The sequence below is a fragment of the Falco biarmicus genome, chromosome 4 (assembly GCF_023638135.1).
Source record: "Falco biarmicus isolate bFalBia1 chromosome 4, bFalBia1.pri, whole genome shotgun sequence".
Taxonomy (NCBI): Eukaryota; Metazoa; Chordata; class Aves; order Falconiformes; family Falconidae; genus Falco; species Falco biarmicus.
The window spans coordinates 80,370,204-80,390,475 of NC_079291.1; the positions used below are offsets into that span (position 1 = coordinate 80,370,204).

The following is a 20,272-nucleotide window of genomic DNA, read 5'->3' on the forward strand; positions in this document are numbered from 1 at the left end:
ACTGATCTGTTAACCTGAGTGGAAGTAGTTTTGTCAAAACCTGATGCCGTATGTTTGATTCAGCTCATAGTATTTGTTTCTAGCAGAGGAAAAGCCATTTTTGGTGTGCTTGAATTAACCAAGTTCGGTGGCTATGTTCTGTTTTGGCAGAATTGCAAAACTGGAGATGAGTGTACTCTGTAAAGTACTAACTTCTATCTTTTCATCTTTATTGGGTGGTACCCTTTCTTTTTCTTCTGCTAACAGCAATTATGGAGCAGTGTGATGCCTTACAGGTGGTGTTAGCTTACTAACAAAATAGCATGTTTCCTACTTCTGGGATTTAGTATTGTGGTCACATGGAAAGCTGTTTCTTTGGTTATTTTTTGGCTAGCTGTAGAAGATCAGGCTTCAGTCATTCTGCTGGTGCAGTGCAACTTATTTGAAAACATGAATGTTAAGGGGAGTGTTTCATGTTTGTGGGTCTTGCCATTGGCATTATTGTTCTCAGTGAAAGAATCTTTCAGACTGAGTCTTCTGTTTTGATTGAGAGTTGACAAATAATGCCATTGTACCTTACTGTGATGTGTTTTGTGGAACTTTGCTTCTGATTCCTAAAAGCGAGGGTGGAGGTGAAACTGTACTCGCTCTCTCCACTATTATCACTGCAAAGACTGCCTCTGTCTAAGAATATCAGCAAAATGTGGTGTGTACATAAATATTAGATGGAGGTTTTAAAACCTGGCTTAGAAGATAGAATTCAAATTGAATTTAGAAACTTACCTATTTTCATCCATATTAAGCCATTTCTTTTGAGAATTTTTACTGACGTGTCCATTTCAAAAAGCTAGAATGGTTTGTATGGTGTTTCTGAAATTCTAACGACTGAACGTTGTGACCATTTCTTAATTTCAGTGCAAAATATTCTTAAGTTACAAAGTTTAAGGAGAGTTCTATCAGTGGTCTGGTGTAAACTATTACTGCTTGCTTTGTTTTAATTTCTCTTGCTAGCTCACATTAGGAGTCACAGCACAGGAATATGAATGTTAAATGTGTTCAACACACAAACTCTCAGTTTGCATTTCCTTTGCTTTTTTTCATTGTCAGGATTTGTGCCTTAATCTCTTTGCTAACACTAGTGCATCTAAGACTGTTTTTTCAGAGTGGTTTGATGATCAGAGGTAGTTCCTTTCCAACCATCTTTTTGACTCACCTTATTTCTCCACAGTATTATTTGCTGGCTATGGCTGAATTTATTCCCACATCATGACTGCTGTGGTGGTTGCGTTGTAAAATAATGGATTGTCTTTGCATCCAAAATCTTTGCTCCCATTCTTAATTTGCTTTTTCCACTGTAATTCTTTCAGATCTCTGCCCTCCTCAAAAATCAGTGCCAGTGCTCTCCTTTTCTCTTCCTCTGTATTTTTGCAGAATGTCACATTCTCTTAAAGCAAAGACAGCTACTATATTGTCCTTTTCGTTTAAGTAGACCTCACTGATTCCTTGTCTATTTCAGATTTCATTCAGGAAATGATGAATTTTTATCTTTATTATTGTTTGGAAATCTGTGGAGAATGGAGGCTGCTGGATATTCCTCTTTGTCTTTATTTGTCTTTTTGCTTATTTTTTACTAATTTTTAGCTTGCGCTATTTGGAGGTGGGAGCAGTTAATCCGTCCTGTCATTTCCATCATCTGCCTTCGGGGGGAGAGCAACCTAATCAATTCTATGAACTTGTTGATTTCTGTATTTAAAAATCAGATGCCTCTTTGGTCTTGCTTTGCCACTTGATTTTGTTTTTGAAATCTTCCTTTTGTTCCTTGACACCAAGTTGCATGTTGCTGCAAGTTGCTCCTTATATTTTGGGATAGAGCTTGTATAAGATGCCAGGCAAAATTGAGTTGTGTTGTACAGTGTTGCCCAAACTTGTCCTTTTCAGTAGCTCATTTGTTACATTTTAAAATTTCTGCAGAGTTGAAAATAAGCATTTTTTTCTCTTTCCAGATGTAACTGTTTTTGTAACATCAGTGCTGTGGCTTTGCCTGTGTACTGTGTACTCAAGGGGCAAGTGTCAGTGGAGTTCGTAGTCACAAGAGGTTAATTTAAAGTTTCCTTGTAACTGACACTGCCTTTTATAAGCTTCAGGAATGAATTTTATAATAAAACCACTTTTCTGACTTAGGTATAAATACCTAAGTTGCATGATTTAATGCTTAACTATCTTATTTTGATTATTTATTTTGCCAATCATTTTTTCATTGCCAATCATTGCTTTTTCTTTTTTCTCTTTATTTTTTTTAAATTACAGAATTTATTCCATGTATGGACAAACTATTTGATGAATCTATACTAATTGGCTCTGGATACACTGCCCGAGAGACACTGAGGTATGACAAAGTTTGGAGTGCCTGCCGCAGCTGGTTTCTTTCAAGGTTTACCAACATTTTAGGGTCCTAAATCTTTGCTTTAAATAACTAATTTTATTAGATCATAATATTCGAATGGTTTCTGCTGCTGTAAAGAGTGGTGGTTCTTTAACACTTTTGATGGCGTAGCATGGTAGTGTGAGTGTAGGGCAAAATGAGATAAATGGGTGAATGAAAATTATTTCATGTTTTGAATTACAGAGCACAGCCACAACAGTGGTCACAGTGAAATCAACTCAGTATCTTCCCAGTATTTCAAGAAATACATCTTGTGTCCAGTGTAAAATCTGAATGAAATTTTAAACTGTTTTATCAATCAGTACCTTAAAACTTACTCATTTGAATTGAAAAAAAAAAAATGAGGAGTATACTTACTGGCTGTGTCTCCAAATGTACTAGTTTTTAGGTGCTTTTGCAGACCAAATTAAAATATATGAACTGGCAGAATTGTTTCCTCATGCTGAAGTATCAAGTGTACCTTATTGACAACATGTATTAGATTGAGTAGTATCTGCTAGATGCTTAAACCTGGTATTTGAAAAGAAATTATATTAAAAATTTATCAGGTTTTGTAACTACTTCTGAAATGAAGAATCATCAGCAGTTAATTGTGAAACAGCTTACCAACACTGCTTAAAATGTGGCTTACAACACACTAATTTGCTTTTAATTGTATGTAAATGAAAATATGTGCTGGGGATGTTCAGCAGTGGGGGAAGAAAGATGAGAGAGGTAATATCAGTGTTGTGGGATAAATCAATGAATGCATCTTTGGTTAGATTTTACAGGTTATAATTCTCTTGTGTAATTGTAAAAGCCGTGTGAGATCTGGATTTGCATATAAAAAAAGTAGAAAATCTGGGTTTAGAATCTTGGAAATAGCTCTGGGCAGTAATTATTGGTTAAGTCCAATTAACAACAATTTTAATTGTCCTCAATGTGTTTTCTTCATTTCTTGTTTTTACTGATAGACCACTTGCATATAGTACGCTGGCAGACCTGGTACATCATGTCCGTCAGCATTTACCACTCAACGATCTCTCCCTTGCTGTCCAGTTATTTGCCAAGAACATTGATGATGAGTCCTTGCCTAGCAGTATCCAGACAATGTCGTGCAAGCTTCTGCTAAATTTGGTAGACTGTATCCGTTCCAAAAGTGAACAGGAAAATGGAAATGGTAGAGATATCCTCATGAGAATGCTGGAGGTATTGATTTAAAACATTCAATAAGAAGTTGAATATCCTATTTTATAGTATGTTGCCAATCTCATTTTACTTTCTCCTTTCTTCAGAAATGAGAGTATATAGAAACAGTCTGCATACTGTATTTCATTTTAGTACCTCAGAGAAGGGTTTTTAAAATGCTGTGCAACAGGGACCATCTCTCAAGTATAGGGGAGATGCTTTGCCAACTCAGCTTATTCATTCAATGACTTCTTTCAAAGAAGGAAACGATGTCTGTGATGCTGGGGGTAGCTTAACTGTTATTGTTGTTTAAATTTTTCTTTTAAAATTTAGTTGTAATCTTCCCTCCCCACCACTGCTTAAGGGTATGTAAGAAAGGTATTCTTTAATGCCTTCTGTGTGTGTGTTTTGTCTTTTTTTAAACCCTGAAAGAGGATTATTTCACAGGTCCTTGGCATAGCCCAATACAATGTGTAAAACATGAAATATTTGTACTCTGAGGATCTACAGATCCTTTTTAAGGATCTTTCTTATATGGAGGCTTTTTTTTGTGGTTTTTTTTTCTTAAATCAGGGATGCACCTGAAAAGCTGGCCTCCCTGGTGTAGTGCAAGTGAAGCAATACCTGTTTGCTGTAGCCAGGTTGTTAATGGAAAAAGATTGTGTAGTGTTTCTTCTGCCATAACATGAAGATACACTCAATTGTAGAGTAAAACACTTCTAGGGTAAATACTGATTTAATAATCTCATTTTGGGATGCGAGAACATGGCTTGAAATCTAAATCAAACTGGTGTTAATGCTTTAAGATAACTGAGGAAGCTGTATGGCTGGTTGTTTTGGAAAGGGAGATGTAGGAATTCTGAATGTCGTGGATCCCCTGCATCATTGATGCTTCTCTGTCATTGACTGCCTGTTGTGGTTCTGAATGCACCAGGGAAGAGATTTAGTCATTTTAGTAATTTTCAGATTATTTGGTATTAACTGTGAACTTATTTTTTTCTTAAGGTAGCAGTAGTTTAGGGAATGGCTTTCATCCTAAATGCAAAATACAAGTGACAGTGCAAGTGAAAAATCTGGATAATATGCATTGTAATGGGACCTTTATTCCAGATTTCTCGTACTGGAGTAGCTTTCTCATAGGGTTGTCTTCCAAATAAACTTGTGCTTTTTCCCCCTACTTTTTGAAAAAAATCTGTAGTGTTGCACAGTTGTTTTTTATTTGATAAACAAGTGTTCATTTTGTAATAATACGTGAATTCAGAGAAGATACATCTAGGGAAGAGGGGGGTGAACAGAACTGTGGTGGTAGTTGGGAAAAATCTGAGCAAGCTGAGTACATCTAGACTTTAAAAGCTGGGAAGTACAGAAAATTTTGAACTGAAACCTTGTACAACATGTCTCTTGTTTAGTATTGGCCAAGTGGCAGGAATGTTGGGAGACTGTTCTGCAAGATTGATTATTGCTTTCTAAATCTGATATATTGCATAAAACTAAAACTTAACCCTATAATGAATACATCTTTGAATACATCTTACATGTTACAAATAGGTCTGAAAAATTTGAGGCATTTATGCTTAATAGTACACATTTTTAGACTGAAATATTAAGTCTTATTTTTAAAAATGTATTCAGATAGCTCTTCATTTTAAGTTAAGTGGAATTGTAGAGAGATCCAATTTTAGTTGATGGTTTTACTAGTTTTCAGCAAATATTTTTACTCTTGGAACTTGTTAAAGGTAAGCAAACTACTTTAAGCGTATCAACAATGTTTGCAGTGATCTGAATGACTTCAGAAATGGTCATAAATCTTACTGGTCTTGGTCTGCTGAATTGAAGTATTAGTATTACTAAATTCAGAAGGATTTTTGAAGAAGAAACTTACTTTTTGTTTTCTTCCCCCTCCCTGCTTTTTCATTTCCCTTCCCTCTTTGTGCCTTAGGTTTTTGTTCTGAAATTCCACACCATAGCACGGTACCAGCTTTCTGTAATTTTTAAAAAATGCAAGCCACAGTCTGAACTTGGGGCTGCTGAAGCCGCATTACCTGGAGTACCAACAGCAGCAAATGCAGCACCTGTTCCTGTTCCATCTCCTGCCCCAGCCACTCCAGTGGCCCCTGCACCAGTACCTGTATTTGAAAAACAAGGGGAGAAAGAAAAAGAAGATAAACAGACATTTCAGGTCACAGATTGTCGAAGCTTGGTAAAAACTTTGGTCTGTGGTGTCAAGACAATCACGTGGGGCATAACATCATGCAAAGCTCCTGGTGGTAAAACTGCATCTATTTAATTATTTTTATCTTTTGTAATTCTACAGTTAAAACTCCCTAGCATGAAAGCAAATAGTATTTTTAATGGTTAACTACTGTCTTATTCTTTATCTTTTTTCAGAAGCACAGTTCATTCCCAATAAGCAGTTACAACCTAAGGAGACTCAAATATATATAAAACTGGTAAAATATGCAATGCAAGCTTTAGATATTTATCAGGTATGTAACCTGGCTGCATAGCACTCTTATTTATACAGTTACTGTGTGTTAGATCTTTTAATAAGGATTTGTTTGTCAGCTAGAAGACAAATTTCACATGTAGTATATTTTCATTAAATCTTCAACTTCAGGACCACAGCTATTAGGAAATTTCATGAATTTCGAAGTACTTATTGCTTGCAAGGAATAAATTATTTTTTTAACGCTGTTATTGTCTGTGTTTATGCAGGCAGGTTAGACTGGAAAAAAATGGTCTTTCACATAGCGGATTAGATCTTTTCTTCAAAGTGATATTTTTTGCATCAGTTGAAGCATTCACGTGGCTGTGTTTATGTTCTGTAGTTAAAGTAGTGATGAAATGCCAATGTACATGATCTGGAATTACGTAACTTTAGGAATGCACTGTGATATCTCCTGCTGTAGTTGTTTTCCACCCTGACTTCATGGTTTTAAAATCTGTGCGGAAAACTCTTATTTTAATATTTTCATTGTCACTGTTGGCTCTTGGCCCAACTTCTAATTGTATGGGGCTTGCATGTGAAACCTGTAGTATATCAGGTTTTTCCAAAACCTTTTTTTAAGAGTAGTGGGGGAAAAGTTATTCAAATTCTGTAACCAATATATGTGTTTTCTCAATTGCTGTAGGTCCAAATAGCAGGAAATGGACAGACCTATGTTCGAGTAGCAAATTGTCAGACAGTCAGAATGAAAGAGGAGAAGGAAGTTCTCGAGCATTTTGCTGGTGTGTTCACAATGATGAACCCTTTAACTTTTAAAGAAATCTTTCAAACTACTGTTCCTTATATGGTGGAGAGAATCTCAAAAAACTATGCTCTCCAGGTATTATGTTTTTGTTTACTTTTTTCAGATGATAATAAAGAGCACTTAAAAAATAGCTTATGCCTTGGAAGTACACAAGGCTGGATTTATAAATGGTAATGTTGAAATCAGCATGCAAGATTTGAAGCAGTCTATAAAAATACTTTGTAAAGATGGGTTTTCAAAAACTCTCCAGATTAAATGATGCAATACAAACATGAGCACTTCAGTTTAGAAGATACGAATGGACTTTATTCTTGAAAAGTATTAACATTGTGGAGTTCTTTTTTTCTTCAGGTAGTGTTAGTGTTCTGCAGTTTTACAGAACACGAGTCCTATAATAAACATTAAACTTGAATACCTAAGTAATATGCATGTTTGTTTTCCATTGAGAATAACCTGAATCACTTGGGTAGCGGTGGAGGTGGGGAAAGAAATCTGTCTTAGTTTTTTGTTTTAAATTGGTAGTGCATTTATCCCTCTGTTCTTTTCATTACAGCAACAATAACTCTTGTGGTTTCCTTTTACAGATTGTTGCCAATTCCTTCTTGGCAAACCCTACTACCTCTGCCCTCTTTGCAACGATTTTGGTAGAGTATCTTCTGGATCGGCTGCCAGAAATGGGCTCTAATGTGGAACTCTCCAATCTGTATCTCAAGCTGTTCAAGTTAGTCTTTGGCTCAGTTTCACTATTTGCAGCTGAAAACGAACAAATGCTGAAGGTAAAGGTCATTTGTGTTAAAAATAAAAAAAAAAATCTGTTTTGACTTAATACGTTCTTCAGATGTGTGAAGAAATTTTGTTTTACACTAACATTTTATAGTGTTTTCATGTTTGAACCACTGTTAGTGATATATCTCCATTTTTTCCAAATGCCCAGTACATTGCCTTATTTATGAGATGGTTTCTGTGAACGTTTGCTTCATATTTGAAACTATAAAGTGACATACTAATTCTGAGTATAAATGACTGATACGTGCTTGTGGCCTGATTAGGATTACCACAGACCTGTGTAACTTCATGGTCAGGATATGCTTATCTTCTTGCATGTTTTTTCCCCTTTGTTTCCATATTAATTTAAGACTTTTGCTTAGACTGGAATCACTTTTTTGTGTGTTCGTGAATCTTGTTCATTCATGTCATATTCGATGACATGTACCTCTCGAGTCAGTTACTTCTGTGCTTTTAAGAAGTCTAGGTTAAGGAATGCTATTCTTTTTCTATTGACAACATATTGCCTGTGTATTCCAAGGATCTATTTATGTTGATGAGGTCATCATTCAGTGAGGTTAGAAATACTGAGCTTGAAGCTAGTGTGTTTTTAATCATAAAAGTAACAGCTGCCTATATCCAGAAATAATTGAACGCTGCTCCTTCTCTCATAATTTCTCTCTATTTCTCTTCTTCCAACTTAAAATTTCTGATACAGGTAACTGTGTGATAATTGTTTCGGTGCTGAATGATTTTTAACAGTAAGTTTAGTTCAGTTTTCTGTGCAGAACAGAGTAGGGACTACTAGTTTCCAGATTCTTTGAAAGATAAAAGTAATATGAAGGAATATTCATAAGTAGTATGAACCAATATTCATATAATCTTGCTTAAATTCTTCTAGTTTGTCATCAGAATCAAGGTCATTAGGATTTTATAAGCTGCAAATTCAATGTAAAGAGTGCGATTTACTACCTTCACAGTCTGATGCTTCTGTTGTGGGTGGTTTTTTTGGGGTGGTGTTTTTTTTGTTTTGCTTCCACAGGATTGATGATACGGGCCTTGGGTAGACAATTTAACTGAATGATGAAGGCTATTTGCAGTATTTGCATAGCAGTATAGAAAGCTTTTGGATGTTAATAAAATCCAGCGTTGTGTCACTGTTTGTCCCTGATCCGTGGGAATCCTTGTCTTTATCAATTATTTTTAATGATTCTTGCAAACTGTTGATGTCCTCTGTTCTTGAAGGCCACCAGTTTCATAGCTGTTTTTTTACTTGTAAAAGTTTGCTTTCAAAGTAAAATTTTAGCATTCACGAAAATGAAGAATTAGTGATGAAATTAGATCAGTAGTAAATTAATATTGTGAAATGTCTTCTCTTGTCATTCTGACACTTCTTCTGATTTCTGCTACACGTCCCTAGGTTCTGTGGAGCAAATATTTTTCATTGTGTCAGATTTACAGTATGTTTCGTTGTTCTAATGAAGTTATTGCTGGAAGTAGCAAGCAGAATTGATCATTTGGCTAATATGAAAGCAGGGTTTAACTAATTAAACAGCGCTCTAGGTTCTTGATACTGTTCAAATACAGGTTTACTTTTCAACAATTCTTCAACAGCGGTATAAAATCAGCATATGTTGTAGTACTTGGAATAGCGGAAGGCTTTTTATCTGAAAAACTTGTTTCATGCTAAACTCGTACAGTGTAATGATGATAAAATCGATCATTTTTAATCTTAAAGCATATTTTATTTTTTTTTTAGCCACATTTGCACAAGATTGTGAACAGCTCTATGGAACTTGCACAGACTGCCAAAGAGCCTTACAACTATTTCCTGCTGCTCAGAGCACTGTTCAGATCTATCGGAGGAGGCAGTCACGATCTGTTATATCAAGAATTCTTGCCGCTGTTACCAAACTTACTGCAAGGTAGAGCAATACCTTCTTTCCCCTCCCCAGTTTCTGATCTTTTTGTGTAAATAGTAGTAATAAAGTTATGTTATGTAATTAAAAAACCCTCAAACTGAAGCCCTAACCCTGATAAGTAGGTTCTTATTTTGAGCTTAGCAGTTGATTATCTTCGATGTGGCTTGTTTTCATTTACTGTCAGCTGCTTCAGGCTCCATAGTTTTGGCTGCTTCACAATTTCTGCTGCTTGTTTTTCTGCTTTTCATTGTGGGGCTGTTGGTTGGGTTTTTTTGGTTGGTTGTGGGGTTTTTGTTTTTTTGTTTTTTTGATTTTGTTTTTTTTTAATTTTTTGCTTTGTTAGCGTAAAGCATTGAGGGGTAAGAGTAATAGGAGAAGCAGTGTTGCCAGGCCATCACTAGTTTTGTGGGGAGGACCTTACAGATGAGCTCTGGTGGTTCTGTACTTGAGGGTGTGTCAGTGCACCTGCAAGTGCATAATAAACACAAGTAGTGCCAGTTTGCAAAAAGAAATGGAAAAAACAATCGGGTTGATTAATTGAGGATTTGTGCTTGTAAGGACTGTGTTCCAGGGGTACTGAAGGTGAGCAAGGAAATGTGGAGAACTACTTAAACCTGAGGACAAGCTGGTGGGAACAATGCCAGGAATGTGCAATTCTGTGGTTCCCATCTACAGCTGTAGGGGCAATTTTTATTGTAGTTAGCAAATATGTATATTACTTGTAAATCACTATGTAAAATATATGTCGCTGTAAAAGTGCTAGCTAGGCTTATGAAATATATAAAATCTGGATGGGGAGAAAAATAACTTGGGGAACGTGTTTAGTCTGTATGGGGCAGTGAATGTACTTGAACTCATTTAATGCTACTTTTCAGGATTTCAGATACTTCAAAAACAGTTTGTTCTGTGTGGTTTTTTTTCTGTTGATAACAAGGCTGAGGTTTGGGTCAAATAATCTTTTTCTGGTTTTCATCCCCTGTATTCAAATGCTACTTTATTGAATCTAATATTAAATTTTGGAATATTCATAGATGATTTTTTTTGTGTATGCATGTACCTGCAAAAGCATTTGCTGCATAACATCCTTAGATGTAAGTTATATTTATGGATGATACTGTATTTTGTAAATATGTTATTTAGAGTGCTATAAGCTTTACAGAATTTAAAGATGTCAGGTTATTTTGAATTTAGGAAATACAAATTTTTAACAATAAGCTATGGACTGTCTTTTTCCTTTGAGTGTATAACACTACCAATCATTTTCAGGACTTAATATGTTGCAAAGTGGCCTTCATAAACAACACATGAAAGACTTGTTTGTAGAGCTCTGCCTCACTGTGCCAGTTCGTTTGAGCTCATTACTGCCTTATCTGCCGATGTTGATGGATCCCTTGGTGTCAGCTCTGAATGGATCTCAGACCCTGGTTAGCCAAGGCTTAAGAACTCTGGAATTGTGTGTGGATAATTTGCAGCCAGACTTTCTGTATGATCACATTCAGCCAGTGCGAGCTGAGCTAATGCAGGTAAACGTGTGGTTTCCTATTAGACCACAAGAGGTCATTGATTTGCTAAGTATTATTAGAAATGTGTGTGAACCTTTGGTTATAAAAACTTGAAAACTCTGTCATGAGAACCATACAGTTTGAATTGTATGTAAAAGGCCAGTTGGTGTTGTGCTGCTAAACTGAGAACTCTGAGAAATTTAAAAGTGAATTAATAATTTCTTCTATATCTCCTGTTAAGGGGTTGAACTTAAGACTTGGGACTCAAATAGCAAGAGTATTACTATGTTTAAGATGAGCTGGTACAGAAAATGATTACAGTTCATTAATTTTTTTTAAAAATGAGAAAAGTAATTACCTTCAGCATGTCATGATTGACAGCTATATGAAGTCTTATATATACAGTGAAGATGATGTGGTTGAAATTTGGAACAATGTTTTAAATGTGGCTATTTCCCCTAATACAGTGCTTGCATATGCTTTATCCTTTAAATATAATACTTACTTCATTTGCTTTTTATATTTAAAATCTAGCATTTTGAGGTTAATTCACTTCGGCCTTAACTGGCCTGCTTTTTTTTTTTTTCTTTTTAAGAATTCCTAATGTTGTTCAATATTAGCCATAAATGTGAAACTTCATTTCAGTGTGGCAAAGATTTTGTAGCCGATCACAGTAATCTCATCTAAAACTGCATTTAGGACAACCTTGTTACAAAGCACTTGATTGGTTGCAAATTGAGACTGCTTTTATTCAATATAGATAAATATTTTCTGGGGGTTATGCAGGATCAGTTCCAGACATAAGAATAAGTGTTTTCCTTGACTTTTTTTTTTTTACATCACAACTTGAAAAATTATGAAGTGTGACTGGCCTGACCACGTAATGTTTAAAATACTTACAGGCTTTGTGGCGTACACTGCGCAATCCTGCAGACAGTATTTCTCATGTGGCTTATCGTGTACTTGGTAAATTTGGTGGAAGTAACAGGAAGATGTTAAAGGAATCGCAGAAACTACAATATGTAGTCACAGAAATTCAAGGACCCAGTATTACAATTGAATTTTCAGACTGTAAAGCATCCATTCAGCTCCCAATGGAAAAGGTAAGGGCTTAAGTTATTTTCTGTGCTGAGAAACTATTTTACTCAATTTTCTTTTATTACAGACTTTTTGGAAGCTTGTTTGCTTCTGAAAGCTTGATAAAATATGCGGTATGTCTGCCAGTTCCAGATATGAGTTAATGAATATCTGTATTACAGAATTTACACAATTGAGAAGTAGGTTTTAGGATCTCTTGCATACCTGATTTTTTTTTTTTTAATATTCCTTCAGTTAGACAAAGAGATTTCTAATTAATCTATGTTGTAATGGAGAAAAATAATCTAAACTCGCTTATGCTTTTTTTGTTTTTGTTTCAAATAATTTTTGAGTTGCTTTACTTGGCAGGTAAAGGATAAAACGTTTTGGAAATGACTGCAAAGAGGATTTTTGCATTTTTACCACATAATGCTCAGTTGAGAGTCTCTGTGTAAGGCAGGTGGATCTACGCTAACTTCTTGCTTCATTTTGACATGCAAAATTAGCAGAAGCTTGCCAGCTTGTGCTTTCTTTATTTTCCCTTTAAACCATTTTTTTATATGTCACCCCCGAAATAATAGGTTTAAACATGCTTTTCCACTTTTACAAAATGATAGGATAGGGAACTAAAGTGGCACAAGTAAATGCTTTCTGTGCATTTTTTTCACCTTCCTAACTTTTGGTGTATTGCTTAGATTAGGAGCAGAAATCTACTCTAAAACCTCACTATTTTCTTTTTGAAGCGTACCAAAAACTTACTGTAGAAATTCTTCAGAGTTGATTATTATAACAACTCCAGAGATTTGGTTTTGTTTGTTGTCTCTAGGTTGGGTAAGTACCACTTAGAGCTGCAAAACCACATGGTACTTGTACTGGCTTTCATCCGACCACGTCAATGCATCACAAGTACTTAGGTCTCACTAATTACAGCAGTCTAATCTGTGTCTTAACTCTTGGGATCTGAAAGTGAAGCTGGATCTGAGTTAATTTGGCCTGTAGTTTTAATACGTACCTTTTCAATTTCACTTTCATAAGTAGGTATGATCTGAAAATAGTAAACAATTTTCTTTACAGGCAGCTGGCTCTCTATGGCTTCATACAGCCAACAGGCTTTAAAAACAGCTTGGAAAAATGATATTTAAAATGCAGATCAGCTGCTCCTCTGTACTGAAACTGATGACTTGAACACATACAGATACTGTAATTGCTGACATTTTCCTATCCCGCTAGGTTTAATTTAAACCAAGTTTTCTGAAGTATTTATACAACCATGTTGGTTAATGATATGGAACAGTCTTCAGCTTCTTGGTGTTGACCGACAGTGTTATCCGTTGAATACTTTGTATCTATAAAAAGGAAATGTCAAATTGAAAGGCGTGGAATAAAGTGAAAATGAGAAATCTATGTTTTCTTTCAGTGCTTTGGTAGACTTCTATGGTCTGTGTAAAACTCATTGTTCTTTTCATTGAGGTGCTGATAAATTTATTCAAACAGTGATGGGATGACAGTTAAGTCAGTGAGTAGAGAGATAGTTTTACCTTCAAAGAAGGAAAATGCCCACTTTATAGGAAAGCCTTTTTCTGCATAATCCTCTTCAAGCATGTATGGTTAGATTTTATTAACAGTTGATCAAGTATTGAAATTCCTTATTTTGCATGCTCCAAAACTTTTTTTTTTTTTTTTAACTTAAAGCTTGTCTCATTTGTTTTTAATTTCTTCCTTTTTTTTGGGGGGGGGGGGGGGGAAGGATAAAAAGTGTCTAGCTGTGTTTATGTATATGCAAAATAGAAATTTTCCAAAAAGATGTACCCTCCATTTTCATTGCTTTCATATTTTAGGCAATTATTTGAATTCTCAAATGTATTAAATCTTGCAAAGGAAAATGAGTGCTATTCCCATTAAGTAAATGGTGTTTAGAAGTTGCTGACAGGTACATTTCATCATGTATGATGTGGCTCTTAATTTGCATGGAAAAATACAACAAAGTAATTTGTAAGATAGAACAGTTTTTGATACCATTTATATATGTGTATAAATGCGTTGTATACCTGCAGTGTATGGGGATTATGAACAGCAATTATTGTTGGAGGGAAGGTGAAGAAAATTTTCTTGAGGTGGGGAGAGAGAATGAAGGTGTAACTCACTCATGACTTCAAATGCTTTCTGACTGCAGAAATAAATGTGTCTGCCCTGAAACTTTGCATTTATAAAAGCACAGCACATGCCATAATAGTTTCCAGTCCACACGCTCAGGCATTCTCTGCATTTCTTAATTTTTAGTTACTTTTAATACGTATTAAAGATGCTGTTCCCTTGATTAATCACCTAATTGTAAACATTAAGAACAAGAGGTGTTTGGTTACTGCCTGTCTTGTTTTCATTATAGGCAATTGAGACTGCTCTGGACTGTTTGAAGAGTGCTAACACAGAACCATATTACCGGAGGCAAGCATGGGAAGTAATCAAGTGTTTTTTAGTAGCTATGATGAGCCTGGATGATAATAAGCACGCATTATATCAACTTCTTGCGCATCCCAAGTATGACAATTCTTTAAACATAAATGTGTATGTAAAATTTATAGTGTCTTTAGAACAACTTAATATAGATACAGTGGTTAGTCTAGGCAGTGCATTCTTCATGGGATTTTTACCTACTGGTTTATCCTGCTACCTTCTAGATCACTGCAGGACTTCGCAATAAGAGGGGTTTTGTCAGCACACTGTGTAACGCCAATAACATTTTTTAATGTTTCATGCTTTAGTTTTCTTCCTCTAATCACAGTCCAATGTATTATCTGTTACATATGATCAGACTTCTAAAAATTTTTTAAATTAATTTTAGCTTATTTTATTTAAGTAGTTGGAATATTCTGGTGCTTAATTGTGGTTTAAAGATTAACATTGATTGTGACATTTTGTGTGTTCATCTGACTTTTTACTAAAGTGAAAGAGATAAAAAATTCAGTTTCGTTTAGTGACCAGACTGTAGCGTAGTCACACACATAACCTTGTTTGTCGTAGTGTGGGGGCTTTTTATGGAAATTTTTTACATCTTATACAATTTTAGTCATTGTTACTTATTGAGTTTATTGCTTTTAGACAACTTTGACGTCTTTGCCCACAAAGTGTGTGCTGACTTTGACTTGCAGTGTAGTGTACGTAACTAAAGTATAGTAGCTTTTATAATTTGGACTTGTTAGACTTGACGTAAATATAGCTTTGCAGTGAATAGGTTTTGTTGGGCAGTGATTTGATAAGTAATGTTTCAATCTTTCAAGACTAAAATCAAATGTCATTTTAAAAAAGGGAAAAATGTCAAAATATTGAAAATGACATTCTGTAATTGAGTTGCAGTGTGATGCCTGTATACCTATTATTTGTAATATACATGGCTTCTTCTGAACCACTGCTTTAAATGTTCCTGATGAAATTGAGCTATCCATCATGTTTGAGACCAGTGGCTGACAAAATTAATACGGACCAAGTGAACTGGTCTAGCTCTATCAAAATGAGGGGACAACATGAGGTGAGAATTTAGATATCGAGAGCAAACTTAAAATCAAGTACTTGACAGTGCTCATGGTTGAGCTGCCAATACTGCAGTTTAGGATTATAGCAAACTTAATTTTGTCTTTCAGCTTTACTGAGAAGTCCATACCCAGTGTGATTATTTCACATCGGTACAAAGCCCAGGATACTCCAGCTCGTAAAACGTTTGAACAGGCATTGACAGGGGCATTCATGTCAGCAGTCATCAAAGACCTGAGACCTAGCGCTCTGCCTTTTGTAGCCAGCTTAATCCGCCATTACACAATGGTGGCAGTTGCTCAGCAATGTGGTAAGTGGAATAGAGATTGTGTGGACTGTCATCAGAGGGTGGAAAAGTTTATACTTTTTCTAATAGTAATTTGTTTTAAGAAAGTCATGATATTGCAGTTGCTTCTGGGTAGATACGTTGTGTTTTGTTTGATGGCTGAATTACATTGTAATTCTTTTGAGCAGTAAAAAAACATTAAGCAAGTTTTAAAAAACAATTAGTAACCTAAAAATACTTCTAAAATGCTACAGCAAATGAAATAATTACAACTTGGAACAGTTTATATTTCCAGAGCATTTGTGTAACTTGATATACACAGTTACTCTTGCAGATGGTCTTTAATTGGGTTGTTTTTACTTGTGGTATTGGAGGACCATCAGAGGAACCAAGTAAAAGTTGGAGCGCTGCTGTGGCTCATATCTATGAATAAAACTTTTTGTTTGCAGTTGTACTGTATGACAAGTAATTTGGGAAAAGACATACTATAAGCATATCACACTTCGTTGTCACATTAACGTAACTTGAATTTTTGTGCTTCTTCATTTTAATTAAATCTTCTTGCAGTGCATAGTTTAGTGCATAGAAGAAAATATACAAGTAGATGTAATAATTTTTTTTCTTCAAAGTGTGAAGAATGCTTTACAATCCATTCATATGCAAATAGACACAGTCCTTGCTGGTTTTGCCATGAGCTAGTTAGAACAGTAGTAATATGTAATTGAAAGACTGTTCATATTGAAATATACGTTGTTTTATCTCTCTCCCCCTTTTTGCCCCCCCAATACAAATTACAGGTCCTTTTTTGCTACAGTGCTACCAGGTTGGAAGCCAGCCTAGCACAGCCATGTTTCATAGTGAAGAAAATGGGTCAAAAGGCATGGATCCCTTGGTGCTTATTGATGCCATAGCAATCTGCATGGCATATGAGGAGAAGGAACTCTGCAAAATTGGAGAGGTGGCTCTAGCAGTGATATTTGATGTTGCGAGTATTATCTTGGGTTCAAAGGAAAGGGTAATATATTCTGTTTTAAATATATATGTTTAGATGATCTAATTTCAGCTAATAGAATTTTGCTTCTAAAATTTTGGAGACTACCAGTGAGCTGAAAAAGCAAACTGACACATTTCTTTGTTTCCAGGCTTGTCAGCTTCCCTTGTTTTCATATATTGTGGAACGTTTATGTGCTTGCTGTTATGAACAAGCTTGGTATGCTAAACTAGGAGGTGTTGTGTCAATTAAATTTCTTATGGAACGACTGCCGCTAATTTGGGTCCTCCAGAACCAGCAGACTTTCCTGAAGGCGCTTCTCTTTGTTATGATGGATCTAACTGGAGAGGTATTTAATGAATGAATTATATCAAATAAAGAGGGGGGGAAAAACCAATCTGTGTGAATTTAAGAACAGAAGAACTCTTGCTAATTTTGATTTTACTTAACTTAAGAATGTATTGTATCTGTGATAGGAGTGAATTTTAGTAATTTTTACTTAAACCTTAAGACGAAGTTAGAAATTACATCTGTTTTTTCCACATAACTTTGCCAAAGTTGTTGGAATTACACTTGCTTCTTTCAGCGTAGAGATGTACAGGTCACATTCAGATCAGTGAAGGAACACTAGAGTTGCTCTCACTTGCATGAAAAACACTGTGGTTTTTTCTTCTTTCTGTGTCTAGTTTGAAAGCTGTTCACCTTATAAAAAAGCTGTATGTAGTTATAGATACCTAGAGAGTCAGCTGCTTGACCTTTTCTCAGTTGTGAATCATATGGTGACAGTATTGCTAAGGGTTCCAGTGCCTGAGTTTGTTTATGAAATTGCGTTGCAGCTCACAGTTCTGGAATGATTGGTGGGAAGACTAGTTGAATAATACGTGTTCTGTTTAAGCTTATATGTTTTAGCCATTTGCAGAGGATTGATCAAAATCAGATGCCAAGTTCATTGATGAGTAGTGTGTAGATTTCTGATCTTAGATCTGTACTTATTTAATAAAAATGATCTATAATACTTTAGGTTTCCAATGGAGCAGTTGCTATGGCAAAGACCACGTTAGAACAGCTTTTGATTAGATGTGCAACTCCTTTAAAAGATGAAGAAAAAACAGAAGAAATCCTAGCAGCACAGGAAAAGTCTTTCCATCATGTAACACATGACCTTGTTCGAGAAGTAACTTCTCCAAACTCTACTGTGAGAAAACAGGCCATGCATTCATTGCAGGTACTTGCACAAGTCACTGGAAAAAGTGTCACGGTGATTATGGAGCCACATAAAGAGGTGAGCAGAAATGCTGGAAGGGAGTTTAAAGCTGTTTACCCATTTGGATTTGCAAAATGCTTTTCTGAGTATGTTTTCTCACAGTAGTGAATTAAGTTCTTAGTGCTTTGGTAGCATGCGTTTGTCATTTGCTAGATTTTGTTGTTCTAAAATACACTGTGGCTGGGGTAGTATAGAGGTTCGTACAGGCTATGCCTGACTACTTAGCCAGTGTTTATAGTGTCTTCAGGTTGATTTACTTCCCGAAATTATGGAGTGCTTGTCCTACCACCAATCAGACATAGGCTAGGCCAGGTAGATACTGCATTTTGAACCTCAGTTATGTGTTACTTTCTAAATGTGAGGCATGTTGCTGTGTCTTGCCCTATCCAGAAAGAGACTATAAAGATCAAAGCTGGTTGAAATAACTTCTTGCTGAATATTGTTAAAGGTAATAGCATTCATTCTCTTGACAGACAGGTAAACATACATAAGCCATAAGGGCCACCACAGGGTATGAAACTATAGGTGTCATTGTTGTAGTTTGGGAACATACAGAGGAGCCTCCTCTAATTCATACCTTATTTTGCTAAAGGTGTTTATGGAGGACAGTGAGAAGTTGGTGTAATGGAAAAAAATTACATGAATGTTTTAGTTTTTCTGATGTTTTAGGAGCTTAAAATATGCTTGTTTCCTGAGCTGAGCATTTGAAATGTCTAAGTCTACGAATTTCTTTGTTGTTTATGACGTTATGTGAAGTTAATAAGTATCATAGATCTGCTCACAGAGAATATGTATTACATATTCTGTAATGATATGTAATGTAATTACAGATACTGAGTTGTTTTGCTAACTTACTGTGAATTAAATTAGTTTGGAGAAATACTTTTCTTCTTGCTTGGTGATTTCTAAAGAGTTACATCTAGAACCACAATAGAAACTTGCATCCATGACCAATGATGACTTAGTGGCTAGGTCTGTGGGGTCATTTGAATTGGCTGCTAATTCAGTAATCTAAACTATGCTGTGTAGGTTCTCCAAGACATGGTTCCTCCTAAAAAGCATTTACTTAGGCATCAACCTGCAAATGCCCAGATTGGCCTGATGGAGGGAAATACATTTTGCACAACCCTGCAACCCCGATTGTTTACAATGGATCTAAATGTGGTGGAACACAAGGTTTTCTACACAGAGGTACTTTCTTTTCATGTTGTCATATTTTAATGTAGATACTTCAGTAGTGATGGTGTTAGAACTTTTTGTTAAAAATACATATTTTTCTCTGTGTCTTTTAAACTTTCACTGAAATGTTAAGAATTTGCCTTTTGAAATGTGAGCTGAGGTCTGCCTTTACCTACAATGTAATAGCTCTGAGCTAAGCAGGGTGTTCTAATGTGTGTGAAATATATTAAATGAACTTTGGTGTTACTCCTAGTTTAGTAGACCTAACTTTCACATTTAGGTCTTATTTTATGTACAGTGTATCTCTTAAATAAGTTGTTGTAACACCAAAACATAGATACAGTTTGTTAAAGTTTTTTGCATCTCTAACACTTTGAGTAAAATCAGGTATAAAACTAGCATATAGATTTAACTGAGAGAAACTGTCTAGTCCCTTGATTTCCTAGCAGTCTTGTCCAGATGTGAATTTAGAAGGTCTTTGATACCAACAGTAATAGCAATTAACAAAGCAGGTGTGGGGTATAGTTGTCAATGCAGAGGATCCTCTGTTTCTGACTTAAGATGAAGACAATGTGCTGTAGGTGAAAAAATGTCTGTAAAAGTGAGTGATACATTGGTATTGTGAATGTGAGTGTTAAGTGTTCTTGAGTATAGGTGCAACCTGGACATTGTCAACTTGCATGACTTTGTTTCAACCTGTGCAGTGTTTTATATATATATGTGTGTGTGTATGTGTGTGTATATATATATATATATAAAAACATATACATATATTGAAAATACTCGCCTGCAAAGAGGAGAGCCTCTGGGCAGTGACCCATGAGCTTTAGAATTCATGGAGACATTTTCAGCACGTTTTCTCCCTATTAATCTCCTTCTGCCCTCTTGCCCTGCTCCTCGTATTTGCAGTATTATTAC

The 20,272-nt window shown here is 35.5% G+C and overlaps 1 protein-coding gene across 4 annotated transcripts in view; it reads left to right on the forward strand.

The window, feature by feature from the left end:
- TRRAP (transformation/transcription domain associated protein) overlaps positions 1-20,272 on the forward strand; it is a 96,900-nt gene that overhangs the window by 10,951 nt on the left and 65,677 nt on the right. For 2 of the 4 annotated variants that reach the window (XM_056335115.1, XM_056335117.1), the window contains exons 13-27: positions 2,287-2,365; positions 3,376-3,610; positions 5,529-5,856; positions 5,978-6,075; positions 6,721-6,915; positions 7,425-7,616; positions 9,365-9,530; positions 10,794-11,050; positions 11,932-12,132; positions 14,493-14,671; positions 15,745-15,944; positions 16,718-16,935; positions 17,063-17,260; positions 17,933-18,193; positions 19,205-19,366. In XM_056335115.1, the coding sequence (XP_056191090.1) occupies positions 2,287-2,365; positions 3,376-3,610; positions 5,529-5,856; positions 5,978-6,075; positions 6,721-6,915; positions 7,425-7,616; positions 9,365-9,530; positions 10,794-11,050; positions 11,932-12,132; positions 14,493-14,671; positions 15,745-15,944; positions 16,718-16,935; positions 17,063-17,260; positions 17,933-18,193; positions 19,205-19,366 (2,969 nt within the window). The remainder of the gene's footprint in view (positions 1-2,286; positions 2,366-3,375; positions 3,611-5,528; positions 5,857-5,977; positions 6,076-6,720; positions 6,916-7,424; positions 7,617-9,364; positions 9,531-10,793; positions 11,051-11,931; positions 12,133-14,492; positions 14,672-15,744; positions 15,945-16,717; positions 16,936-17,062; positions 17,261-17,932; positions 18,194-19,204; positions 19,367-20,272) is intronic. The other 2 variants (XM_056335116.1, XM_056335118.1) reach the window with 1 other exon arrangement.